The sequence below is a fragment of the Mus caroli genome, chromosome 2 (assembly GCF_900094665.2).
Source record: "Mus caroli chromosome 2, CAROLI_EIJ_v1.1, whole genome shotgun sequence".
NCBI classification, from domain to species: Eukaryota; Metazoa; Chordata; class Mammalia; order Rodentia; family Muridae; genus Mus; species Mus caroli.
Window position 1 is genome coordinate 13,898,157 of NC_034571.1, and position 25,834 is coordinate 13,923,990.

The window sequence follows — 25,834 nt, forward strand, 5'->3', positions numbered from 1 at the left end:
AATAAAAAAATATTAAAAATTAAAAAAAAAGAAATTGCAAAAAAAAAAAAAAAAAGAAAAAGAAAAAGAAAAGCACCACAGGAAAGTCTTAATAAAGTTCATATATTACATCTTGGGTTACTCTATGAATTTTAAGTTAAAACTAAATAAAATCTAACTTAACAAAAGGCAAAGCTTAAACCTGAAATAAGATATCAAAAAATGTTTATGCTTTGTTTAGATTTTTTTATAATATCTACTTATTAAACAACTATAATTTGAATGCATTAAGGCAGAACATATTCTAATATGGGATCAAAGTCCATAACTAATGAAGTTGAGGGAATTATACTCAGAATAATGGATATATACTAAAAAACGGGCTAAAACCAAATCCTTTGAACGCCAATCTGCAAATGAAATTTCTAATGCAGGGGCTTTTCTGTATTGAATAGTCTCTGTTGCCTCCTAGTGGAGGTTATGTAGAATAACATAGCATAAAATTTTTAAATTTATATAAAGTTATAAGGAAATTGAAAGCTCCATTTCCACAGCAAAGTGTTTCTTCAGACATTGAATTTGTGATTGTGCACAGGCTTTTAAATTTCTCATCCTGCTCTACACATGACACGTTAAAATGCAAAAATTTTGATACGGACCAATACATCTAGAGATGTGTAATAAAATAGCCATTTAGAGCAAACTAGCTCTGAACTTTGGTAAATACCTACAACAAATCTCTTTCTCAACGTTTTCCAAAAAAAATCCAGTAACCAATAGGCATCAAGAAAATTTCTATTCATTTTATACAAATATTTAAAAGGTTATTCTAACTTATAAAAAATTTAAGACATATATAATATCATACAATTTTAATATGTAAATGATTAAGGGAAAATCAAACTCTCTGGCTCTTTGAGTGATGTAATTATTTCTATGATACAGCCTGAAGCAGACGAGAGATCAAACTCAGTGAATAATGAATAAAATGTTGGAGAGATGACAAAGAGTGTGTACACTAAAATTTGATTCATTTTTCTCTACCGCAAAGCCAACATCAACATTTTGAAAAGAAATGTTGCAGGTGAGAGGTAAACACTCTTGCTCATTTACACACGAATCCCCATGTTCCTAGGAGAATCAGCCTGAGTATGGGTAGGGGACAGTCCAGCAAGCACCACCACAGGACAAAAGCCGGACATTGGAGAATGAAGAATGCAGACAGTGCAGGAAATGGAGAGATGAGTGTGTGTGTCACAGAGAAAAGCTTGAAACCAGAATAGAAATGCAAGGGTGGTTGAGATGTGGTTGCCAGTGGATGCTAAGCTTGGTGAAGCAGGACAATGCAACCCAAGGGCCCTGACACCAAAGGCTAATTCCAAGCTGTCACCATGGCTCAAACACCAGAAACTATACCAATAATTTTTAAATAAATTAAAAACTAATCTCTGTAAGTGTGAACCACTTATGTGCAGTGTGCACCTTAGGAAGGCTGGTGATGGCGATGTGCAAAGTCAAGTGGACATACAAATAACAAATGGTGTTTTGCCAATGCTAAGAACTGAAGCTCCCTTAAGACTAAGGTTTGGGGATCTAGCCTTGGAGTGGCTTTATCCTGAGCGCAGTGGACTCTGCTACTTAAAAGACTACCTTCACTTTTCCTCATACCTTACAGAATGAGTATTTCTTCATCTGATCCAGATCTATCCTGTTCGTTAAAATGCTTTTAAGTGAATGGGTGGTTATTGTTAGAATTGGCATGGAAATAACTTTAGGTCAAATCAGAGTCAATCATTAACATGTGGCATCTGGCTATGTACAAAGTGGAGCCACTAGTGTCCAGGAGTTACCAGTTGTAAGAGCTGGTGAAGTCAGCGTCCAGATGTACCAAGGGTGGAAACAGTATCACAGCAGGCTAGAGTTCTGAGGGACTGACCATACGGAGAGTAAACACAAATATTACCAACAGGACATGAAGTCCTCCTTCTGACTTGACAGATAATGTAGAACGGATCAAGACTAAATTTATAGTGACCATGAAATATAAGCACCTTCAAGATTTCTTGTCAGAGAAAATAGTTTAAACTGTGACTATATTTTATGTGTTTATATATACTATATATAAACAAGAATGCTTGCTACTGAAGACATAACATATATGATATGCTAGCATGGCTCTCATAAAAGAAGATCCCTGACTGAAAGATATGAACATCAAATGATTTCATTCTGATACAAATGAAGAAATGGGAAGAAGAAAGACAGAACGGATTCTTGCTTGTGACAATACCAACAAGTGTGCTTGTGCTCATGAGATGAAAGGAATTGCAAGAACCCACTTTGGGTATCGCTTTCTTCCGAGGAATATAGGTCTGTCCATGATCCAGCAAATAATCCCCAACCCTCGTGCTTGCAGGCAGCCTTCATTAAACTCAGTGTGTCAAACACACACAAAGACATCAAAGTAGGAGGGGCATCTATTGGCAAGAAGAAGGGGTTGGAACAGAAGAAGAATGGGGGATAAGAGAGGGTAACATGGACTGAAGGAACTAAAATACATTCCATACATGTACGAAATGGGTAAAGTGAGAAAAGAACTCTTTTACAACGAGACAATGGCTGCCATGGGGTCTGTACAGGCAGGTGGCTACTTTTCAGTGCGTTAGTTGTTGGGAGCATGGCACACAGGCACATCTAATGAAGCAGGTAAGACCAGGAACAAACAGAAACACTGCATCCCCGGCTCCACACGTCTACTCTACAGTGGCCACCAGACAGCCCACTTACTCCACTGAGCATTTTGCTGGCTTTCATAGCATGGTCTAAAAACAACAAATTTGGGAGATCTGAAATTGGCTTGTGCATGGCTTGAACATCTTTCTTGTACTTCACCTACAAAAATGACACGGAATAAAATACCATATAGTAGAAGAAAACAGGAAGACACAAGCAATGGTTTCCCTTCCTTCCCTCCTTCCTTCCCTCCTTCCTTCTTTCCTTCTTTCTTTTTGTTGCTCATTCTTCTCTTTTTATTTCTTTTATTTTTTTTTTACAGTCCAGCCATTGCCCACCTCCTGATTCCCCTTCCTACAGTTCCTTATCCCATTCTACTTCTCCTGTCTCTAAGAGGATACCCCCACCCAGGTCTCCCCACTCCTTAGGTCCTCAAGACTCTTGCATCTTCTCCCACTGAGGCCAGACCAGGCAATCCTCTGCTAAATATGTGTCAGGGGCTTTAGACCATGTAGTGTATACTGCCTGGTTGGTGGCTCAGTGTCTAAGAGATCTCAGGGGTCTGCGTTAGTTGAGACTATTGGCCTTCATATGGGTTCACCCTCCTCCTCAGCTTCTTCCAACCTTTCCCTAATTCAACCATAGAGGTCCCTTATGGTTGGGTCCATTGGTTGGGTGTAAGTATCTCTGTCTGACTCAGTCAGCTGCGTGTTGGGCCTTTTCAGATAGTAGTCATGCCAGACTCCTGTCTGTAAGCACACCAAAGCATCAGTAATAGTGTCAGACCTTGGTGTCTCTCCTTGAGATGGATCCCAAGTTGGGCGGGTCCCTGGACCACCTTTCCCTTAGTCTCTTCTCCATTTGTGTCCCTGCAATTCTTTTAGACAGGAACAGTTCTGTGTTAGAATTTTTTATTGTAGGATAGCAACCCTTTTCCTTCACTTGATGCCCTGTCTTTCTACTAGAGGTAGACTCTAGAAGTTTCTTCTCCCTAATGTTTGGCATTTAATCTAAGGTCCCTCCCTTTGAGTCCTGAGAGTTTCTCACCTCCCTGGTCTTTGGTACATTCCAGAGGGTCCACCTGCTTCCCACCCCCAGAGGTTGCATATTTCCATTCATTCTGCTAGCCCTCAGGGCTTTTCTCCTGTCCCTAATACCTGTTCATCTTCCCCTCTTCCCCTCCCTCTCCTGCCTTCCACTGAGGTCTGTCCACTGTCTCCTGTTTTCTTCTCTCTCCCAAGTAGGATTGAAGCAATCCTCACTTGGGCCCTTCTGCTTGTTAACCTTCTTGAATTCTATGGATTGTATCCTAGGTATTCTGTACTTTGTTTTTCCTAATATCCACTTATTAGTGAGTACCTGCCCTGCATGTCCTTTTGGGTCTGAGTTACCTCACTCAGGATGATAATTTCTAGTTCCATCCATTTGCCTGTAAAACTCAAGATTTCCTTGCTCTTAATAGCTAAATAGTACACCATTGAATGCACCGCAATTTATGTATCAATTTTTCCTCTGTGGGACATCTGGGTTGCTTCCAGCTTCTGACTATTAAAAATAAGGCCACTATGAACATCATGAACCATGTGTCCCTGTGGCATGGTGGGGCATTTTTGGGGGTATAAATGCCCAAGAGTGGTATAGCTGAATCTTCAGGTAGATGTATTTCCAATTTTTGGAGGAACCACCAGACTGATTTCCAGAGTAGTTGTATCAATTTGCAATCCCACCAGCAATGGAGGAGTGTTCCTCTTTCTCCACATCCTCACCAACATGTGTTGTCACCTGAATTTTTGATTGTAGCCATTCTAATTGGTATAAGGTGAATCTCAGGGTAGTTTTGATTTGCATTTCCCTGATGACTAAGGACTTTAAACATTTCTCTTTTTTATTGGATATTTTCTTTATTTACATTTCAAATGTTTTCCTATTTCCAGGTTTCCACTTCTGAAACCTCCTATTCCATCCCCCCTATAGCCTCTATGAGGGTGCTCGTCCATCTACCCACCCATTCCTGTCTTCCTGCCCTGGTATTCCCCTACACTGGGGCATCAAACAGCCTCAGGCCCAAACACCCTCCTCCCACTGATATCTAACAAGGCCAACCTCTACCACATATGTGGCCGGAGCCACAGGTCCACATGCACTCTTTGGTTGGTGGTCCAGTCCCTGGGAGCTCTGGGGGGGTCTGGCCTGTTGACACTGTTGCTCCCTCCATGGGGCTGCAAACCCCCTCAACTCCTTTAGTCCCTTCTCCAACTTCTCTATCATGGAACCTGCACTCAGTCCAGTGGTTGGCTGTGAGCATACACCTCTGTATTTGTCAGGCTCTGGCAAAACCTCTCAGGAGACAGCCACACCAGGCTTCTATCAGCAAGCACTTCCCAGCATCCACAATAGCATCCAGGTTTGGTGACAATATATGGGATGGATCTCCAGGTGGGGCAGTCTCTGGATGGCCTTTCCTTCAGTCTCTGCTCCATACTTTGTCTCCATATTTCCCCTGTGAGTATTTTATTCCCCCTTCTAAGGAGCTTTGAAGCATCTACACTTTGATCTTCCTTCTTCTTGGCTTCATATGATCTGTGAATTGAATCTTGGGTATTCCAAGCTTTTGGGCTAATGTCCACTTATCAGTGAGTACATACTGTGTGTGTTCTTTTGTTACTGAGTTACCTCACTCAGGATGATATTTTCAAGTTCCATCCATTTGCCTAAGAATTTCATGAATTCATTGTTTTTAATAGCTGAGTAGTACTCCATTGTGTAAATGTACCACATTTTCTGTTTCCATTCCTCTGTTGAGAGACATCTGGGTTGTTTCTAGCTTCTGGCTATTATAAATAAGGCTGCTATGAACATAGTGGAGCATGTGTCCTTATTACATGTTGGAGCATCTTCTGGGAATATGCCCAGGAGAGGAAATGCTGGATCTTCCAGTAGAACTATGTCCAATTTTCTGAGGAACCGCCAGACTGATTTCCAGAGTGGTTGTAACAGTTTCCAATCACACCAGCAATGGAAGAGTGTTCCTCTTTCTCCACATCCTCCCCAGCATCTGCTGTCACCTGAATTTTTGATCTTAGCCATTCTGATTGGTGTGAGGTGGAATCTAAGGGTTGTTTTGATTTGCATTTCCCTGCTGAATAAGGATGTTGAAATTTCTTTAAGTGCCCCTCAACCCTTCGAGTTTCTTCAGTTGAGAATTCTTTGTTTAGCTCTGTACCCCATTTTTAATAGGGTTATTTGGTTCTCTGGAGTCTAACTTCTTTAGTTCTTTGTATATATTGGATATTAGCCTTCTATCAGATATAGAATTGGTAAAGATCTTTCCCCAGTCTGTAGGTTGCTGTTTTGTTCTATTGACAGTGTCCTTTGCCTTACTGAAGCTTTGTAATTTTATGAGGTCCCATTTGTTGATTCTTTATCTTAGAGCATAAGCTATTGGTGTTCTTTTCAGGAACTTTCCCCCTGTGCTCATGTGTTCAAGGCTTTTCCCCACTTTCTCTTCTATTATATTCGGTGTATCTGATTGTATATGGAGGTCTTTAAGTGCTTCTTGGCCATTTGAGATTCCTCTATTGTGAGTTCTCAGTTTAGTTATATACCCCAATTTTTTATTGGCTTGTTTGTTTTTTGGAGACTAGCTTATTAAATTCTTTATATATTTTGGGTTGTTAGCCCTCTATAGGATGTGGGGTTAGTGAAGTTTTTTCCCAATCTGTAGGTTGCTAATTTGTCCTATTGACTGTGTCTTTTGTCTTAGAGAAACTTTTCAGTTTCATGAAGTCCTGTTTATCAATTGTTGATCTTAGAGCCTGAGCCATTGGAATTCTGTTTAGGAAATTTCCCTCCATAGCAATGAGTTCAAGGTTCTTTCCCACTTTCTTTTCTGTTACATTCAGTGTATCTGTTTTAAGTTGAGGTCCTTGATCCACTTGGCCTTGAGCTTTGTGTAAGGTGACAAATATGGATCTATTTCCATTTTTCTACATACAGACTACCAGTTAGACCAACACCACTTATTGAAGATGCTTTCTTTTTCCATTGTTTATTTTTATCTTTTTTGTCAAAGATCATGTGTCCATAAGTTTGTGGGTTTGTTTGTGGGTCTTTCTTCAATTTTATTCCATTGATCTACCTGTCTGTCTCTGTACCAATTTATCACTATTGCTTGGTAGTACAGCTTGAGGTCAAGGATGGTGATTCCCCAGAAGTTCTTTATTGTTAAGAATTGTTTTTGTTAGCCTAGGTTTTATGGTATTCCAGATGAATTTGAGAATTGCTCTTTCCGTGTCTGTGAAGAATTGTGTTGGAATTTTGATGGGGATTGCATTGAATCTGTAGATTGCTTTTGGTAGGATAGCCATTTTCACTATGTTAATCCTACCAACCCATGATCATAGGAGATCTCTCCATTTTCTGAGGTCTTCTATTTCTTTTTTGAGAGACTTGAAGTTCTTGTCATACAGATCTTTCACTTGTTTGGTTAGAGTTACCCCAAGATACTCTATGTTATTTGTGAATTTTATGAAGGGAGTTGTTTCCCTAATTTCTTTCTCAGCCCACTTATCAATTGTATAATGGAAGATTATTGATTTTTTTTAGTTTATTTTATATCCAGCCACTTTGCTGAAGTTGTTTATCAAATGTAGAAGTTCTCTGGTAGAATGTTTTGGGTTGCTTATGTATACTATCATATCATCCACAAACAGTGATACCTTGACTTCTTTTCCAAATTGTATCCCATTGATCTCCTTTTGTTGTCTTATTGCTCTAGTTAGAACTTCGAGTACTATATTGAATAGATACTGAGAGAGTTGGCATCCTTGTCTTGTCTCTGATTTTGGTGGGATTGCTTCAAGTTTCTATCCATTTAATTTGATATTGGCAGTTGGTTTGCTGTGTATAGGTATGGCTCTTGAATTCCTGATCTGTCCAATACGTTTAACATGAAGAGGTGATGTATTATATCAAATGCTTTTTCAGATGGTCATGTGATTTTTTTTTTCTTTGGGTTTGTTTATATAGTAGATTACATTAATGGATTCACTCATCCTTTTTCTCCCCAATACAAGGTCCTGATGAGTGGTAGTGACAGGATTTACAAGCAGCCACTAGATGGTGCTGATTCACTACTGAATGAGTCAAATGGTTCCTTATGGACTTGAAAACATTTAAATTTCTTTTACTGTTTATATATTCCAAAACGGTGGTGTTAACACACTTTCAGTAATTATAGTAGAAACTCCACTTTTAGATAACAAGAAGCCTTGCTTCATTCTTTATATGCTGCTATAGAATTATTTCAGTTTTACTTTGCTGGAATTTAAGCTTTAGCTGCTTTGCATTCTAAGTGAATCTTTTTTTTTTTTTTTTTTTTTTCTAACTGCTTTGGAATTTAATACCAGTAGTAAGAGCAAAATATTAATATTAAGTTCATTAAACAGTATCTGTATGCCCAACACTTTTTAAAAAACACTTAACATATGTAAAGCACCCTAATTGTTTTAATTTATTCCTATTTGACAGATGAGAAAACTGAGGCACAGAAAGATTGAAGGAATAACAGGAAGTGGCTGAACAGGATCACATCCAGGCAGCCCGATCCTCACTCAGCCTTGAGCATTTAAGGCTCAATTCTAGATTCCTTTAAGATTAGCTCATCTCTACCCACTTCTTTGTCTGCACACACTCAAAAATTATCAGCCAGGAAAAGAAAGATTATGATATCCCCAGAGGTTCTGAAAGACAAACGTGCTCCCTTTATCTTCCAGACACAAACCAAGACTTGTTATTGAGCATAAATACCTTCTACACATTAGTGAAAGAAAAGTAAAGCCAGTGCCACCTATAAAGATGAAGAGGCTGAGAACCTTATCATGATACTCAGTTCTTCTGATGAGAAAGGGTCTGTACACGTAGTAAATGAATCTTTTTTTAAAAAAATGATTTGACATTGTTTCTAGTTTTGGACAATACCTCCTCCTAGCAAAAATTCTGAACTTCATTTTGTACCCAATAAATCCTTCTTAATTTTAAAAACATGAAAATAAATCTACAAAGATAGCATTTAGCATAATAAAAATGAAAGAAGTTTAAACCTTTAGCAGCACAATTCATGACAATTTCTTTTTGATGAACCCCCATGTATCAGGTAGTACTTTATAATAAACCAATTCTGTGGGCATAATTATGAGTTAATTGTTGTCCTACCTACTAATTTGTGATAATATACATTTCTTTCCTGAAAAACTCTATAATCTATTCTACTCTTGATCGGACACAATAATTTTATTCATACCACTGTTCCTACTTATTAACTAATTAGTAAGCAGTAACCATTAATAGCAAATTATAATAATATACTTTTCTAGAAAAAAAGCTTCACGAAAATATGCTTCAGTGTTTTCAACTACAAATTACTTGGAAATTACATGATCTTGATTAAATATCAGTAATTACAACACAGTTAGTTCTAGGAAAACAAGACTCTAAACATATTGAAAGTAATTTCTGTAGAATATAACTTACATCACTTGCCAGGACAGTAGCAAACTGGTGTTGCCTAAAAAACGCACTTCCCAGAGGGTTGTAATGGTGGCTTTTTTCCTTCATTTCATTATCAAATTTTTCTTTATATTTAACCTATCATAAAGAAAAAGGACAAACTGAATGAAATCACATATTTAGTGGAAAAGTAAGAAATTATGTTTTTTTTTAAAGAGATCAAATAAAAGCTACCTTTCAAATGAATCATTGCAGAATTTAAATTCCTGATATTCATCCCCTTCCATAAAGCTTAATGAGGCATTTAGAAATTTTTAATATGCTACTTGAATATTGGTCATGAATGTCATTAGGCATGAGCTCAAATTCTCTGCTCATGAGAATTATGCATTTATAATATAAAAAAATTTTACAGGTCAGTTTCCATTTCTGTACCCCTGTAACCCAGGATCAGTTCAAACTGAGAGCACACACTTCTTAAGGTCTGACTCACTTACAAAATGTGTCCAGAAACTGAATGGGTTTTCCTCGGGGAATTATACCAAATACAGATATCCACATTTAATTTGTTCAAAGATTCCTTTTTAAAACTGTGTTTTCGGCAACATCCATATCTCGATTGCTTATAATCTAATTTTTAGAAAATATATTTTCTACAATGTTCTACATCTGCTTCCTAGCATTTTTAGGGTTTTTTGGTTTGGTTTGGTTTTGGTTTTAATTTTGATTTTTGTCTTGCTTTAACTTCTCAATTTATCCAAGAGAAGAAGTATGTTTAATATTCAGTCTAAATATTTTCTTCTTTATATATAAGGAAAAAGAGTTTTTTCTTCATAGTTAAAAAACCATATAGACACATGTTATAGACTGGGATGTAGACAAATTCTCTCCCTGAGCAGACACATGGTTAACATCCCAGTGACTCGCATCTCTCGTCTTGATGCGTACTGACAAAGATGGATGTACATATCTCAAAAGCAAAGTGAAACCGTTTGGTCTCTCCAGCTACCTCTACAATCTTACAGTATTTTAAAATATTGTAAAAACATTTTATTTTATTATAATAATATTCTCATAAAGCTCATTTATCCACGTGCCTTAAGGCTCTGCCTTGCTGAGTTCCTTATTAAACAGAATTTGAAATGGCCGTTGTCATGGCCCTGCTTGGTGTGACTGATGGTCTTCAGAGGTACTTGCCAGGTGTCTTGAGAGCAAGCTAGTGAAACTTTGGTGGGAAAACAGCACAGAACTATCTTCTATGTGTTCAATTTGAAAATAATGTCCTGATATTCATGCTGCCAGACACATTCATTTTAAATAATTGATAAAGAATTACTATAATGGGAAGATGATTTCTTTCAATTATTATTTTGCATTCTGAAATCAGATATGAGCACAGACATAGGAAATGTTTAGATTTCCTTCACTACTTTCATCAGCCTCATTTAAGGATCTTTTTTATTCAGCCATGTTCACACATTCATGTCTATGTCCATGTCCACGTCCACTTTCCCCTGTCCAAGCCAAACCTCCTTCTGCTCAGTCGCTTTACAAGAACTGTTCTTGGGCAGTCGCTGTGAAATTCTAACCAACTGACAGGCTGTACTGTGCTGATTGGCACCAAATGTCAAATCCTATCCTGTCACCTCAGCCAATGTGTGTCTCAGTTACTTAAGAAAGAAAGTAGGTTCTTCAACATTTGCTCCCAGAGAACCTGTCTGAGGGTTCTCTGTTACTAAGATGAACTACACCAGCAACCAAAGCAATGAAGTGGAGAGAGAATGTATTTTGGCTCACAGTTTCAAGTTACAGTCCACAGAGGCAATGCTAGAGACAGCTACTCAGGTATCATCCAAGAGACACCAGCAGAGAGCAAAGGATAAAGCTTGTAGCTTAATTGGCTTCCTCCATTTTATACAGTCCTCGAACCTCTGCCCATAGACTGGTCTCAAGCCACAATCATGATGGGTCTCTCCAACATCAAGTACCATAACCAAAAATTTTCACACAGGCATGCCCAGAGACTCATCTCACACGTGATTCTAGACCCTGTCGAGTTGAGAATTAACCAGCACCACCACAGCCCACTTCCTACTGTGTGTGTAGACTAGGGGCTGTCAACACAATTGCACCAGATATAAAGACAGTGTGTAGGTTGGCGTGAGAACTAAAACTGGAGGTTTATCTGTTACCAAACCTGGCATTTTCTCTTCTAAGAACATGCATATTTCTGAGGAATAATTATCAATACATGCATATTTCTGAGGAATAATTATCAATCTCCTGCCCACAAGATTCAGATAATTATATTGAATGTAAAAATGAGGAAAGTGCTGTAAGCTTGGTTTCCTTCTAATCTTTGGTTGTCTAAGTGATGTGGTGTAAAAAGATGTGCAGGAAACCAAACATAAGAGTTTCTATCGATAATGAACTTACATTAAATAACTGCATTATACAAAAATACATTAACCAAACACTGATATGATCTTGCCTCCTGCCTTCTCCAAGTATTGCACATACATGAATAAAGAGAATCAAATATGGCTGATAGGGGTCAAGTCTCTCAACTTCCGACTGTCTCCCTCACTAAGGTAACAGACATGTTCAACATTCTGTTCCGTTTTCAATCCACAGTTCACTGTCTGCTTCCCTATCACACCCATATCTCCAAAGAGATCCCTGCGAAGCCTTGGATGTCTTTGCTTACCCAAGCATGGAACAAAGGATATACTTGCCATTTTTAAGACCACCGAGGAAAGGGAGAGAGAAGTGTTAATATTGAGATAAAATGTGATTCCTTTTACCTAGATCCATTATTTTAGAAATAAATGAATTTCTATAAGTAAGTCTTAAAGTGAATTCATTTACATTATGAATGGCACATATAGAGCTCTGACACCCATCACTTTCTAATAAATAAATAGAACAATTATGTAAAATCAAACTCCTAATTATTTTCTAAAAATTTGGACCATAACTAGACTTTAGGGAGTCCCCACTGTGTCGGTTCAACTATGAGGACAGAATTTAAACTAATTCTCTAAATGCCTCTAAACAGAGCAATGCAACCAGGACATGGGACACATGAGTTTTCAGCACTCAGTGCCTGGCTCCCTGCAGTAACACTTATGCTTAGGCTCCCCAGAGTCAGCAAGGAGAGAGAATCATATCTTCAGCATAGCTGTAAAATCAAAGGTTAGGGGAACATGTAAAGTTTGAAGAGTGGACCTTAATTATCACTGAAAACAATATACCAAGTATCTAAAAATATCCATTCTTTCCAATCTTTGCTAAAACTGAACTACAGGTGAGCAAATATATATATATATATATATATATATATATATATATATATATATATATATATTACAGTTTTATATAGAACACACCAAAGAAACAATCAGAATTTAGGTTGAATTTCACATAGAATGCTACCTGTGCCCTTCTCTTTTCTCCTTCCCTCCATCCCTCTCTTCCTACCTTCCTACCTTCTTTCCTCACTTCCTTCATCATTTTGTTTTCGTTTTTATTTTGGGTCTGGGAATAAACCCAGAGACTTAAGTGTCCTTATTTTCTTTACAAGATAATATCATCCTGTCTTTGTATCAAATGTTAAGAATCCAAAGAAATTTTGTTAAAGACATCCACATATTTATCAACAGCCTATTTTATTTTATTTTATGACCCTAAAAGCCCTGAGCTAAGTCACTCAAGTCAATTTTTAACACAGACACAGACACAGACACACACTCACACATACCACATCACGAATTATACAGAAATGAACAGAGAGATCCATTCACATTGGCAACTTGGGATATGACATTTAAGCTTATGCTTGGCAGTGTCAGAAGATTGGCAGAATGTGTGCTTGCCAGGAAGGGAGAATGGGAGCATCTCCAAGCCAATTAATACCTTCTTCAGTTCAAGGACACTATTTATTACTAAATTTTTCCAGCAATCCATATTGGATCTCTTAAGTTTTAAGCTCATTCTTATCAATACAGCAAATACTATTTTGCAATAAACATTAATTATTATACTATAATGTTTCACTGTTGTTATAAAACTAGACCAAGAATTTAATCCTTTCACCCTGCTGACAAATTCCAAATATTAAATTCAGCTGATATAAGAACATAGTAACCAATTATCCTCATTTAGAACTTTTAAGTTAATGGTTTTGACAATCCATTTACATTTGAGTTGCACAGAAACTAATATTCCTGTCTTGGCACATGAAATTTTACTTTATTAATTTTTTAAACAACTATAACATAATAATATATATCTTCCCAATTTTCAAAAAGAAAGTTGGGCTTGGAGAAATGGTTGGGTTTAAGAGTGAGTCCTGATCATGCCAAGGACTAGAGTTTGGTTTCCAGCAACTATGTTAGATGACTTACCAATAACTCGAACTCTACTTTCAGGTCTGGCCTCCTCTGGCACCTGCACTCACATGCACTCGTGCACATGCACAGGCACACACATGCACATTTACACATGTACATGCATGGTCATGCACATGCATGTAAATATAGATCTTAAAGAAATTAAAATGGAAAGCTTATATCTATAAGGTCCAAATAATTGTTCAATTTAGTATAAGAATAGTTTAGGTCACGCTTCTGTTGCCTGGCCTGAGTAAAATCCCACGGAGCTCTCAGTGTACAGGCAAAACGTCTCTCTCCCACTCATAGTCTGCTGTCTGACACTGCCACCACGCGTGCCTGGCCACTACACAGTGGCACACTGCCTTGCCTTTGCCTTTACTCACACACCCACTTCACCTCTTTTCCCTGCTTACTGAACTCCTAAACCATTTCCAACTAGCATACGTCTGTGCCTTTGCTATTGGCTTAGGAGCAAGAAGGTGTATGCCCTTCAAAGTTACTGGTGACAATAGGAAACTACACTCTGGCCTTTGTTCAGGTTGATGCACTCGAGAACACACATTAAACAAGCTATTCTAGGACTCCTGTTCACCCTTATGCCCACCTTTCCCCTTTCAGAAACTTACAGACTATAAGACCAATGGCAAAGTAAAGCTAATGGGTACAGAAAACTTGTAGACTGCAACCTGTTTAAGCATCTGGTCACTCAGTAGCTATATAATTTGAGATTGAAAAAATATATTTCTAAAAGTCCACGGAGGAATCAAATGGTCAGCCTCTTGTGAACTGAATTTGAAATGTGAAAATAAATACTGAGATTGAGGTTTTATTCGAAGGACTCACAGGGAGTATTGGATGGAGTGAAGTTAAGTCTAGAGTCCAAGTTCCTGCCCTCACTCGGCCCTGTATGTGAAATTGTCTAAAAGAAAAGTAAATGTGAAAATGCTCCAAATATCTATTCAAAATGATTCTTATGGAACCGTGTGATCTGTGGGCCAGGTCACAACTTTAACAGTGCACTTGTAATAACTCTAACTAGTAGCTGCAACTGCTGTCAAATCAACCTTATATAAATAAAGAAACAAAGCACCATGTCTCAGGTCACTCAGCAAACAAGCAATAGAACCAATAGTGTAGCCCAAGAGTATCACTCCACAGTCAAGTTTTCTAGGCACTGAAAGGGACCACACTGCCTCTGTACAATCTGCTCTGTGGCTGATGGGAAAGTGCCATGCACTGCAAAGAATGAGAGTATAAGTCATGGAGGAAACTGGCGAAACGGCTCAGTAGGGTAGGGTTGTAGCTGCCAACTATAATGGCCCGAGTTTGATCCCTGGGTCCACATTATGTAATTTTTTCTCTCACCTATACATGTGCTCCATGGCACCCACCCATGTACATGCAAAACCCAAAGCAAGTCCAACCTCTCTTGCCTTCTTAATAGGAATTATTAGGGATGCCCAGGACTTCAGTAGATCTCTTAGGCCTCTCCTAAGAGTGTTGTCCAAGCCTATTCTCAGTCTCACATGCCTTAGAAGCCTTCCAAGACACAGAGATTTTGTTCTAATTGAAAGTGCCTGGCAAACCATAAAACAATTAGCACAAGTCACAGTTGTATTGCTGAACCTCACATACACATCCCTTCTCTCTGCCTCCCTCTTCCACTATAGCTCCGGAGATATCTGGCAGGTTGATCATTTCCCGTGTGAGTCTTGCAACCACTCCCTGATGGCCCATGGGACTTTCATCTCTGTCAGAGGCCAACCTTTCCTGCAGTGCTGACATCTTAATCTGCCAGGAGTAATGTCTGCACAAGCCATCTCACATCAAATTTCTGTGATGACTTATTTCGCACCTGTAAGTAGTAGTTTAATGGAGTGACCACAGCTGAAATGGTAATAATATGTTCTTTTTAAAGACACACACACACACACACCCTGTAGTAACATATGGGAATACTTTCTCTTTTTATCACTTTGATGGTACAGTGTATCATCCCTATAACAGTTGGGTTGGGAGTCATTGTTCAACAACTACAGAGTTTATCTTAGAGGACGAAGAGTTGGGTGTATGGTGGCGGTGGTACATTATGGAGTCATTCAATGCTATTGAATTTCAAATCATTAAGAGAGCAAATTGAATGGTTGCTGCTAAAAACACCACGATCAAAAGTAACTCGGGAAGAAAGGGGTTTATTGTATCTAATAACTCGTGGGGAACTGTCCATCTCTGAGGGAAATGAGGGCATAAACGGAAGTAGATAGTGATGAAGGATGAAGACATGCAAGACTTCTTCTGGCTTCCTTCACTGCCTTTTCTATTCAGACCAGACCAACCTGCCCAGGGACAATGCCACCCACAGAGGACTGGGCCCTCCTACACCAAGCAGCAATCAGAAAGATACCCACACAGTCATGCTCACTAGCCAATTGGATAGAGGCATGTCCTCAGTTGAGAGTCCTTCTTGCCAGGTATAGTGGGTTTGTGCCAAGTTGCAAAAGTACATTAATTTGTTTTATAAAAGGAACATATTATTTTCATTCTACTCCCTAAACAATGCCATATAGTCAAAATTAATACAACACTGATCCTTTGCTCATTAAAAGTCCTCCTAAATTCCTTTTTATAGTCATAACTGATATCCCATTATCAGAGGCCCCACTCCTGTCCTCAGTCACCTTCCTGCCTTTATTTGGGGCTTTCTTCTTGAGCAGACTTCTCTCCCATTAAATCAAGCCCAATTCAAAACTACCTCCTACACAAAACCTTTCTAACGACATGTCCTTCTTCCCCACACAAGCAAGCGACAGAATGCTGATGGATACAAGTGACATTTCACTTAAATTCTGTTGGCATTTCTTTTTTCTACTAATAAATTTGAACATATTCTCACAAGGTTACTGGCCATTTATCTAACTTTCCTCTCTGTAGAATCATATTCACCTCTCTTCTCACTTTTTCTGCTTTGCTGTTAGTCATTTCTGTTTCCACCTTAAAGAACATATGAGGATGCTGGAGAGATATCTCAGCAATGAAGAGCATTTGTTGCTCTTTCAGGGGACTGATGTTTTATTCCTCATACTTAGATGGTAGATCACAACCATCTATGACTCCAGCCACATGCTATCTACTATCATCCTGTGACCTTCATGGGCTTCTTTACACACAGGTACACACTCAAGCATTCATAAATACATACTCAGTAAAAACAACTTTTTAAAAAAGATCTCATGGCAAAAATTATTATATATATATATTATATAGCATATTTTCAAATATTTTGAAATGACTGCTTCTCTTTTTACTATTCAAAAAGCTATTTTCATATTTTCTCTGTATAAATTGCAAAATTGTTTGATTTTTTTCAGTTATTTAATTTGATCCTCATTTTTTAAAAGGAAGACTTTGAATTTGAAATGGGATTACATAGAGTCTTTAAAATTAATTTTGGAAGAAATAGCATTATGGTGATCTTGAATACCAAGAATCTCAAACCAAGAGCCCCAGTATGTCTTTCTAGACTTAGGATTTATCTTATATTTTTCAGTTATATTTTAGACCTTTACCTATTTATATTGCTCCATTTTGAAGTATAATATGAGATGGATTCTTTTCCAAAATCAAAAACTATAAATGTATTTTTAAAAACATCAGTTTGTTGTCATCATTATTGACTCTAACACCTTCATCTCTGAGTAAACTTCCATGTTTCCTTACTTACCTGAGGTTTTTGACACAGGGTCTCAGTATGTAGCCTGGTCTGACCTTCGATTCACAGTCCTCCTGCCTCAGCCTCTCGAGTGTTGAATTAGAAGCATGGGTCACGAATTGCAGCAGTGATTTTAATGTTTGTGTAGTCATTGTGTCTTATTATCCATTAGAACCTCTAGACATCTGGTCTTGTTAAAATACAAACCCTGTGTGCCATATAGTGACTCCTGCATTTTCTTTTTAGTATTTTAATTATTTTGTTCATGTCTGCTGGTTTTCTGGGTGGTATTCGTCTATTTGGTTTGGGCTTGGCTTTGCTTGGAGAATGGGGTCTCATTCTGTAGAACAAGCTGAGCCTATACCCTTCTGACATCCTCCTGAGTGCTGGACTTAGAGGTATGTACCATCACACTTGGCTTGCATTTGTATTGTTAATCTAGCTTCACTTTTGTATAGGGCTAAAGAAGCCGATACAGTTTTCATTTACCACAATTAGCACCATTTATTAATGGTCCTATCTTTCCCCCACTGACTCGAATCAACACTTTTGCCATATGTTAAGTTCTTAGACATACTAGAATCTATTTCAGGCATGCCTATTCTATCCTATTGAGTGTTTTAGCTCTCAATATAAACTGACTTATTCAAACGGTTTTCTGGTATTTCCCTGTCACTGATCTGCAGCCTCACGCTGTTAAAGATTCTTTCAGGCAACTCCTGTCCACAGAAACTTTGAAATGATTTCAGGCCAATTCTTAAAAGTCTTTTGGATTCTCATTGTAATTGGATGGCATCTATATAATTCTGGGAAAATTGAAACTTTAACCTGTTAAACTCTCAAGCCATTTACCTTCCAGGTTTGAAGACTCTTCAGGTCTTATATTCTGAAATCAGATTTCAAGAATTTATGGACTTTAAAAATGTTTTTAAATTGAGAAAATACTTTATTACTAAGTTCAAATTGTATGTGTGTTTATTTTGTGTATACAGGCATAAAAATATAACTTTTGGTATTGGCTTTTGCTGGTCTCTAGAAACACAGCATGGCCAAACACAATGAAACGGGTTCAGCTGTGAGCCTGGAGAGAAGGCTGCACTTTGATCTAAGAATTGGACTTTTTTCTGCTCAAGTTTACAATTATTGGAACACTGGCTGGAGTGGCCTCAGAAACATTCCCTTGGTTTATTCTTGCAGTTAAAGATATTATCTAAGATGAAATATTTTATACGCTCCTTGAAATAAAACCTATGAATAAAGCCATTGAATGATTATCATGCTCAAGTCTTACCTGACTAGAAAGTTTAGAAGCTCCCACAGCATGTTCAAAATCTGGTCTTCCAATTACAGAAGGTTCTTTATTCACTATGCCTTGCCCTTTCTTGTATTCTGCCTTAGGTGAAAAATGAGAAAATTTTAATATTCCTACTTTACATTACATTAACATTAATCAAAATATAATATAATATAATAGTCCTTTAGCCCATTAAAAATACTTTACACTAAATACCAAATACTAAAATAGTGACTGCTAAAGCAGGAATTTAGTTTTAGTAGTAAAACAATTTTGTATTTTAACCTATGTAGCCAGTCATCATCATCTTTATATTTATCTCTAAAGACTCTAAGAGCTTTCCTGGAAAGTTAAGACTCTATATTCTTTATTCAGATAGCATTTATCATTTTGTCCATGAAAACGGACACTTGGTTACCAGGCAGTTGAATTAGTTTTGCTTTTAGTTTTAAGGGATGTGGACTTATGTTATTCCATTAGTTAACTTTAACCAGGATGGATGTTTGATATGCTCAAGCAAAATGGCATTAACTTGGAAAAGTGTCCTGGAGAAGACAAGTCACAGCCATGGCATGCAGGCAGTGTGCAGAAGTAAGTGCTAGGGGAAAGGAATCGGCAAATCACCAGCAACAGATGGGAAGAGGCCAAGTGGAGCTCCCTGGATGGGAGTGAGCTGAGAGAATAATCAGGATCAGGAGACTGACAAGTCTGGCTTCCAAGCTGAGACATCTGAATGCGATCATATACCCAATAGTGTGTGTGCCTCTAAAAATACGCTAATACTAGGCATAGTCAGACTGCACACGGGCAATTCATGCACATCCCCAACAATCTGCATATTCAAATGGGTAACTCAGGACAAAATTGAGATGTCCTTAATTCAAATGAATTAGCCTTCCAACTATGAACGCTGTGCTCCATCTCCCTCCAAAATAAAGAGAAATCTGATTTGCACAAGATTAAGAGAGAGAAATTACATCGCTTATGAACTTGGAGATCTGAGTTGCCTTCTTGATATCCGGTCTGTCCAGCTCCGCTGTATACGTGTGGGTGCCTTGCACATCTTTTCTGTAAGAAATCTGATGAAAGAGACAGTTTCAATTGGAAAAAGTATAACTTAAGTCATTTCATTTAGCTACCTTCACTTCGATAGAATCATTTATCCTTGCCATGCTCGCTTTGAGAACACACTGAACTAAGGTTACTTTCTTCATGTCTTTTGTGCAGATCATTCATTTCCTCTGATATTAACCCCCTTTATATCATCCCATGCCCATCAATGTGTCTAAAATAGATATATACTCTTGAATAGAAGAACAAAAATAGGGTGCAGTCAATCTGAAAGGATTTTTCTGTATAGCACTGAGTAATCTTTGTGCTTAAGTGTGTTTGCTTGTCCTCTCAGCCAGTATTCATCCATCCACCCATCCAGGGATGCAGGACAATTCTGGACACACAAATGCATATTATTGCTCCCATGGGGATGACAGATGGTGCAGCTAGGTAACCCCATTCTCTACTCTGGCTGCTACACCTTCCTCTTCCTTTTCAGCTGAATGCCTCAGATGGCCGTGCCTAGGGGATACTTATCTCCTAATAGATTAAGTCATTACTAATGGTCTAATTCTACCAAAGAAAAACTGCATTAAGGAATCGTGTCCCTCTGAATGTATATTAGTCATAAATCAGTCTCAGGGTGAGAAGTAGAAATTTAAAGAGCAAACCAGACAAGTGCTAACAAGTGTAAAGTACTTTAGATCATTCGGCTTCTTTCCACTACCTAGACTGATGAATGGGTTGAAAGAGCAGAACAGAACTAATACAGTGCCTGATAGCCAACATCTCCTCATCCCTCTGCTTCTCCTTGTCATGACAAGTGTCATAAGTTACAGTCCTAGCTAAGAGATACAGTTCTATTAGAAGCAGACTGAATTGTCCAGTAGAATATATTCTGCTACAGTTATGATGTAAAGTATATGATTTTTAAATCTATATTTTTTTCAGAACATAGAGGGAGAGAATACAGACATATGAACCACAAGACACCCACACAAAGGAACACATTCCTAATGTTGCCAGCAAAGTTTCAGTAATGGCACCATATGGCCCACTCATTAAGATATTTACATCACTGGGCTCCACTTAGTCTTCTGTTGTAGAATCTTGGTAAGTGGGCCCTGAGAATCTGATTCTAAGGAATTCCTATCTGATCACTATGACCCAGGGTTGGTAGCATGCACATACTTGTTTGTTTGTTTGTTTTTCCTTTCACTTTTCTGAGTTTAAAGAAGTCCCCACTGCTTTTCCCACTTGCGTCAGTGGCAATAAGCAGGAGTAAACACATTGGGACATTAATACTTCAGTGGGCTTCCAATGCACTGTGGGACTTCATTTCAGTGAAATGCGATGCTTCTGCTTAATCTTTCATGAGCTTGTGAGAGTCTTCACACTGTGACTATTTTTAAAAACTACATTTACTATCATGAACCTGTCTGACAAATGAAGACAGCTTCAGTACAATTGGTACAATTTCATAGAGAGCATCTGTTTCCTTTGGCGCTTAGATTTCATAAGTGTTGCCTTCACCAGCAATTCTAGGTAAGTTTCGCACAAAGTAGTAAAAGAAATATAAAAATTAACTGAAAACTGAGTTATTTTGTGAGGTAGATTTGAAAGGATCGGGACTCTTTAAACAGGGCAATTTCATTGGCTACAAAGAGTAATACACTCCTCTACAAATGACAGCAACTCAGTTCCTGTCTACACTGAGTTAAACACAAGCTGTGTAAACAAAACCCAGTCCTCAGGTAAAAACAAACCAAATTATTATCTACCTCCAAGACTAACTGCCTTTAAGTTACAACATCCATGTGAGAGCCACCAGGAGGGAAATGGCTTTTTGTCTAGAGAAGAATGGGAGGAAAGATGGAAACCCACACTTTTTGAAAAGAACTGCAACCTTTCAGAAACCACAGCTTTACATGGGTTACCTAATTATATGCTGTTCCGCCTAATGACTGCATGGTGTGAGGTGAACCGCACAAAGGCTGCAGGAGCGGGATTCTGAATAGGGCCCCATCATCCATGTAAATTGCAAATTAGAGGCCGGCATATGTGACTCAAAACAAATATTAAGATTGACATGAGCTGCACATTCAAACAGGAGGACACCATGGAGCCACGCAGGGGAAAAGCGCAGGATCTGGTTCACCTTCTTCTGAGGCAACACTGATGGGGGAAATGTCACAATAAAGGAGGCTGCTGCCATCCAGGACACTCTCAGGTTGCAAGTACTCCATCATACTCTCTGTTAGGATAACTGACCCTATGCAGAATGGCAGCATGACCTCCTGCGTGTATTACATGTGTGTGTGGGGGTGTGTGGGTGTGGGTGTGGATATGGCGGTCAGGGAACAACCTCAAGTGTCAGTCCTTAGGTACCTTCTACCTTTTATTCTAGACAGTTTTTCTCAATGGCATGACTTCACCACATGGACCAGACTGGGTTTTGTTTATTGGTCATATCACCCTGTTTCTACCTCCCACCTTGCTGTTGCTAGGATTACAGATATATGCCATTATGCTGGTTTTCTCTTTGAGTTCTGGGTATCTAAATACTGGCCTTTGTCACTGGGAGACAAGTGCTTTCCTGATTGCATCATGGTCCCAGGCTCCTAGTATCTGTCATTTGGAAACTGCTTCCCATTCACTAATAATTCATCTTCAGTGATGAAGCAGAACCTTCCTATATCCAGGCTAGCCAGTCAAGTGGCAAGCCCATTTAGAAATCATGATAAGGACCTAACCAGGACTAGGGGCATCCAAAAGCCCTGGACAATAGGGATAAAGTAGCATCTTTCTTTCCTCTAGGATCAGCTGCTATAAAAATAGCTTCAGGTGGAGACAACAGTTGACTCTGAGTCCTCACAGACCCTGTTAGTCAGAATTGACACTGACAGGACTGATCAGAGCCAAACTATTGGGCTAAAGAGAGCTTCTTATGAGAATGTAAGGGGGCTTGTATCCATCGTGCCTGAAGGAAGCTGGAGCTTTCAATAAATAGCAGGGCCTCCAACTATAATTACAACCATGCATTTTGTACATTGGATTCAGCTGTAGATTAAGAACATTTGCAAAAACAAAATGCAACCACTATTAACCTAGCACTTAAACATTGTATCAGGTGCTCTGAATAATCTAGATGTGGCTTAAAATATGGGAGCACATATATAAACTCATAAGCAGATAAAAGTTATTAATACCTAATAATATATGCTTAATATAATATATACTTAATAATAACATATATGACTATATGACTATATAATAATGTATGCTCATATATGTAATATATGATGATCCATGGGTTTCTATATGTACAAAAATCCTAAGTCCACACTCACATGGATACCAATGTGAGACTGTATATAAACCCATAAACTCTCCATTTTTACTTGAGGTGCACAGAGATGAATTCTCATCTCTAACTCTAGAAACATTGATCATGGTTTTCTGCAGAATCATACCCATTCTTTATGATCTCCAGGAAAGCAGTTGATCCCACCAACCATCTGGCTCCAGATTGGGCCCTGTTTCACCACATTCAGCTGTCCTGGCCTCATGCTTATGCAATTCTGTGGTTTCTCAGTCCCTGTGTATTCTCTCCTTTCAGTATTTCTGTTTCTGCTGCACATCGGCCAAATCCTTTGTGGGTTTCTTCGTTCATGTAATGTGTTCAGTGTGTCGCATGCTGTGCTAAATAGTTTATGTGCATTTAATTCTTTAAATGCCCATCCCATCCCATCCCTGTTAGAACTGTCTAGACTTAATTGGGCTGTATCAACACGTCTAGAGCTGGAACCATATCCTTCAGGATCTCCTTCCCTTTTTAGGTATGGGTTAGAATAAGCTGATAAATGGAACGCTCACAGGATTTAGAAAGGAGAAAGAAAATGGATGCTTTGGTCTCCAAAGACAGGCAGACACGACGCAGGAGTTCTCATCAAGCTCTTCAGGATTATATAATGGTCATGCGGCACTCCTTGGTTGGGGAATTCATAAACTGATCAAAAGTCAAGTCTCCACAGACAGTCCTTGGAGGGAAAGCAATGCACTTGGAGAGGAATGAAAGGCTCCGACAGATGATGCCAAGCATTGTGCAAGCAGGTAGATGAACAGGCAACAAATCCCAATGGTCACAACCAGTCACTCGGACACTCTAGTGAGGAACCAAATAGTTCTTGGTGAGGTAAAACCAGAGAAACCAAGAAAGAAGGCTTCTTAGGTTGGTGGAAGAAAAAGGAGGGAAGTAGAGTCTTCAGAGGACTACAAGGGAGGGAGGTCAAAGTGTAATGCTCTAAAAGAAACCTTTTATAACCATCAAAAATGCTGCTATCAGAGTGCCTTTCTAGGTACCTCAAACTGGCGTATAGACTAGGATTGCTTATTTGTAAGCACTGCAGACTAAATTCAGGACTTCTTTCATACTAGCAAGGTACCACTAGCTAAGCCACAGCCTCCAGAAAGCACTTCTTTGCTCTCAGTTACATACTGTTTTCTATGACAGGATATAACTGCTTTGAATATAAGTAAAGGTATAGCTATACAACAAACAGGGAAAAAACCTTCAAGTTCCTAATAGATGGAATAAACCCCAGAGTTCCATCTAGAACAGTCTATCACTATTGTTACATTATTAGACAGTTGATAAACATTTTCTTTTTCACAGTTCAATCTCATCAGGCCACAGTCTTCTGCAGAGAGAGAGAAGTCATTCTAATGACTCTTTCTGGGAGATGAACCAAATACTACTTTTGATGCTAAATCCTGAAACGCTGTTATCATAAGCCCCATGGGGAACCTCAGAAAGCCATAATCATTGTCCTAGTATCATTTCGCTGAATTGTCTACAAGCTTTTTCACTTTCTGAAGGGATCAGAATCTTAACTGCTGATAAGTTTTCATTAATCTTAAGAAAGTGCACACGTCATGCTTAGAAAAAACCATCAAGTCTGAGCACTTTTTAATCCCATTGAACTGATTAGAATACAACCTTAGGAAAGCTGACCATTCCAGTCATACCACAACCTATAAAACTAAAAATGGCTACTTGAGAGGCACTTGGCTTATGGAAGAATGACTGGCTGGTTCCTGTCTATGCAAGGTTGGTGAGAAGCAATAACAGAACTGGGGTTTTCATTGCAAGCATAAGTTTTGGGGAAAATCATTGGTGAAAAAAATACCTCAAGTTTCTCTAATTATATTAGAAAAATATGCCTGGGGCACATCTGTTAAAATATGAAAGGATTTAGATAGGTCGGGTGGAATAAATTTTTAATGGCAGTATTAACAAGAGAAGGGTTTGGGGACTTTTTTCAATTTGCCTCTCCAACCTGATACCCTTTTCATATTTACTTCATAGTGATTTGACCCTTTGAACAATTGGACTTCTTTTTATTGGTCCTAGTTAACTGTCATATCACCCTAAATTCTCAAATTGCCCTTCAAGCTGGAGGAAGGCCAGATAGGTCTACTATTTCATGAAGCAAAAGACCTCTTGGGAGCTCTTTAAAGATATAGTCTCATTTAAAGCTTGACTGAACCCTTAGAGGTAAAGACTATTGCTTGCCTCCCCACATGACAGATACAAAAGCGTGCCCTTTGCATAAGTAACTTGTCCAGGGCCATCCATGTCATTTGACAAAGCAAACATTTTCACCAACGTCTAAAGCCAAACTCCTTTTCTACTGTGAGCACCAATGGATACCATCACAAGAGCTGTGGCTTTTGCCCTCCTGTGACCACTCACTAAAGTTTTCAGTTATACAAAAGGTTACCACTACCAACTCCAAGTACTTCTGTTCTCCTTAGAGCTTCTGCTTATTTGAAGGTGAAAATCTTGTTGGATTGTTTGAGTCTTTTGTTTATTCATAAATACTTAGAAAGAAAAACTGAAAAAAGAAATCACTCTCTTTTGGATCATTGAAGAGCATCCTAAGAATAGGTAGGGTCAGAACAGGAGCAGCAACAGAGACTCCAGAGTATAAATACCCAGTCTCCCAGCCAACAGATCATAGAAAGCTGACTTGAGTTTTGTGAATATACAAAAGATAACAGGTTGGTAGGGCCACAGGCCTCACCCGGCCGGATCAGCGCCAGGGTAGCGGGAGCGCAGGGTTGCCTGACACCCACCAGCTACCCACGACCCCCGCTACCCAC

At 38.6% G+C, this 25,834-nt stretch overlaps 1 protein-coding gene across 2 annotated transcripts in view; it reads right to left on the reverse strand.

The window, feature by feature from the left end:
• Positions 1 to 25,834, reverse strand: part of Nebl (nebulette) — a 365,879-nt gene that overhangs the window by 68,002 nt on the left and 272,043 nt on the right. The window contains exons 12-15 of one of the 2 annotated variants that reach the window (XM_029474616.1): positions 19,594 to 19,695; positions 18,614 to 18,715; positions 9,244 to 9,357; positions 2,767 to 2,871 (exon numbers count right to left, since the gene is read on the reverse strand). The exons of the other annotated variant lie outside the window; for it this stretch is intronic. Coding sequence (XP_029330476.1) covers positions 2,767 to 2,871; positions 9,244 to 9,357; positions 18,614 to 18,715; positions 19,594 to 19,695 — 423 coding nt within the window. The remainder of the gene's footprint in view (positions 1 to 2,766; positions 2,872 to 9,243; positions 9,358 to 18,613; positions 18,716 to 19,593; positions 19,696 to 25,834) is intronic. 2 annotated transcript variants of the gene reach the window in all.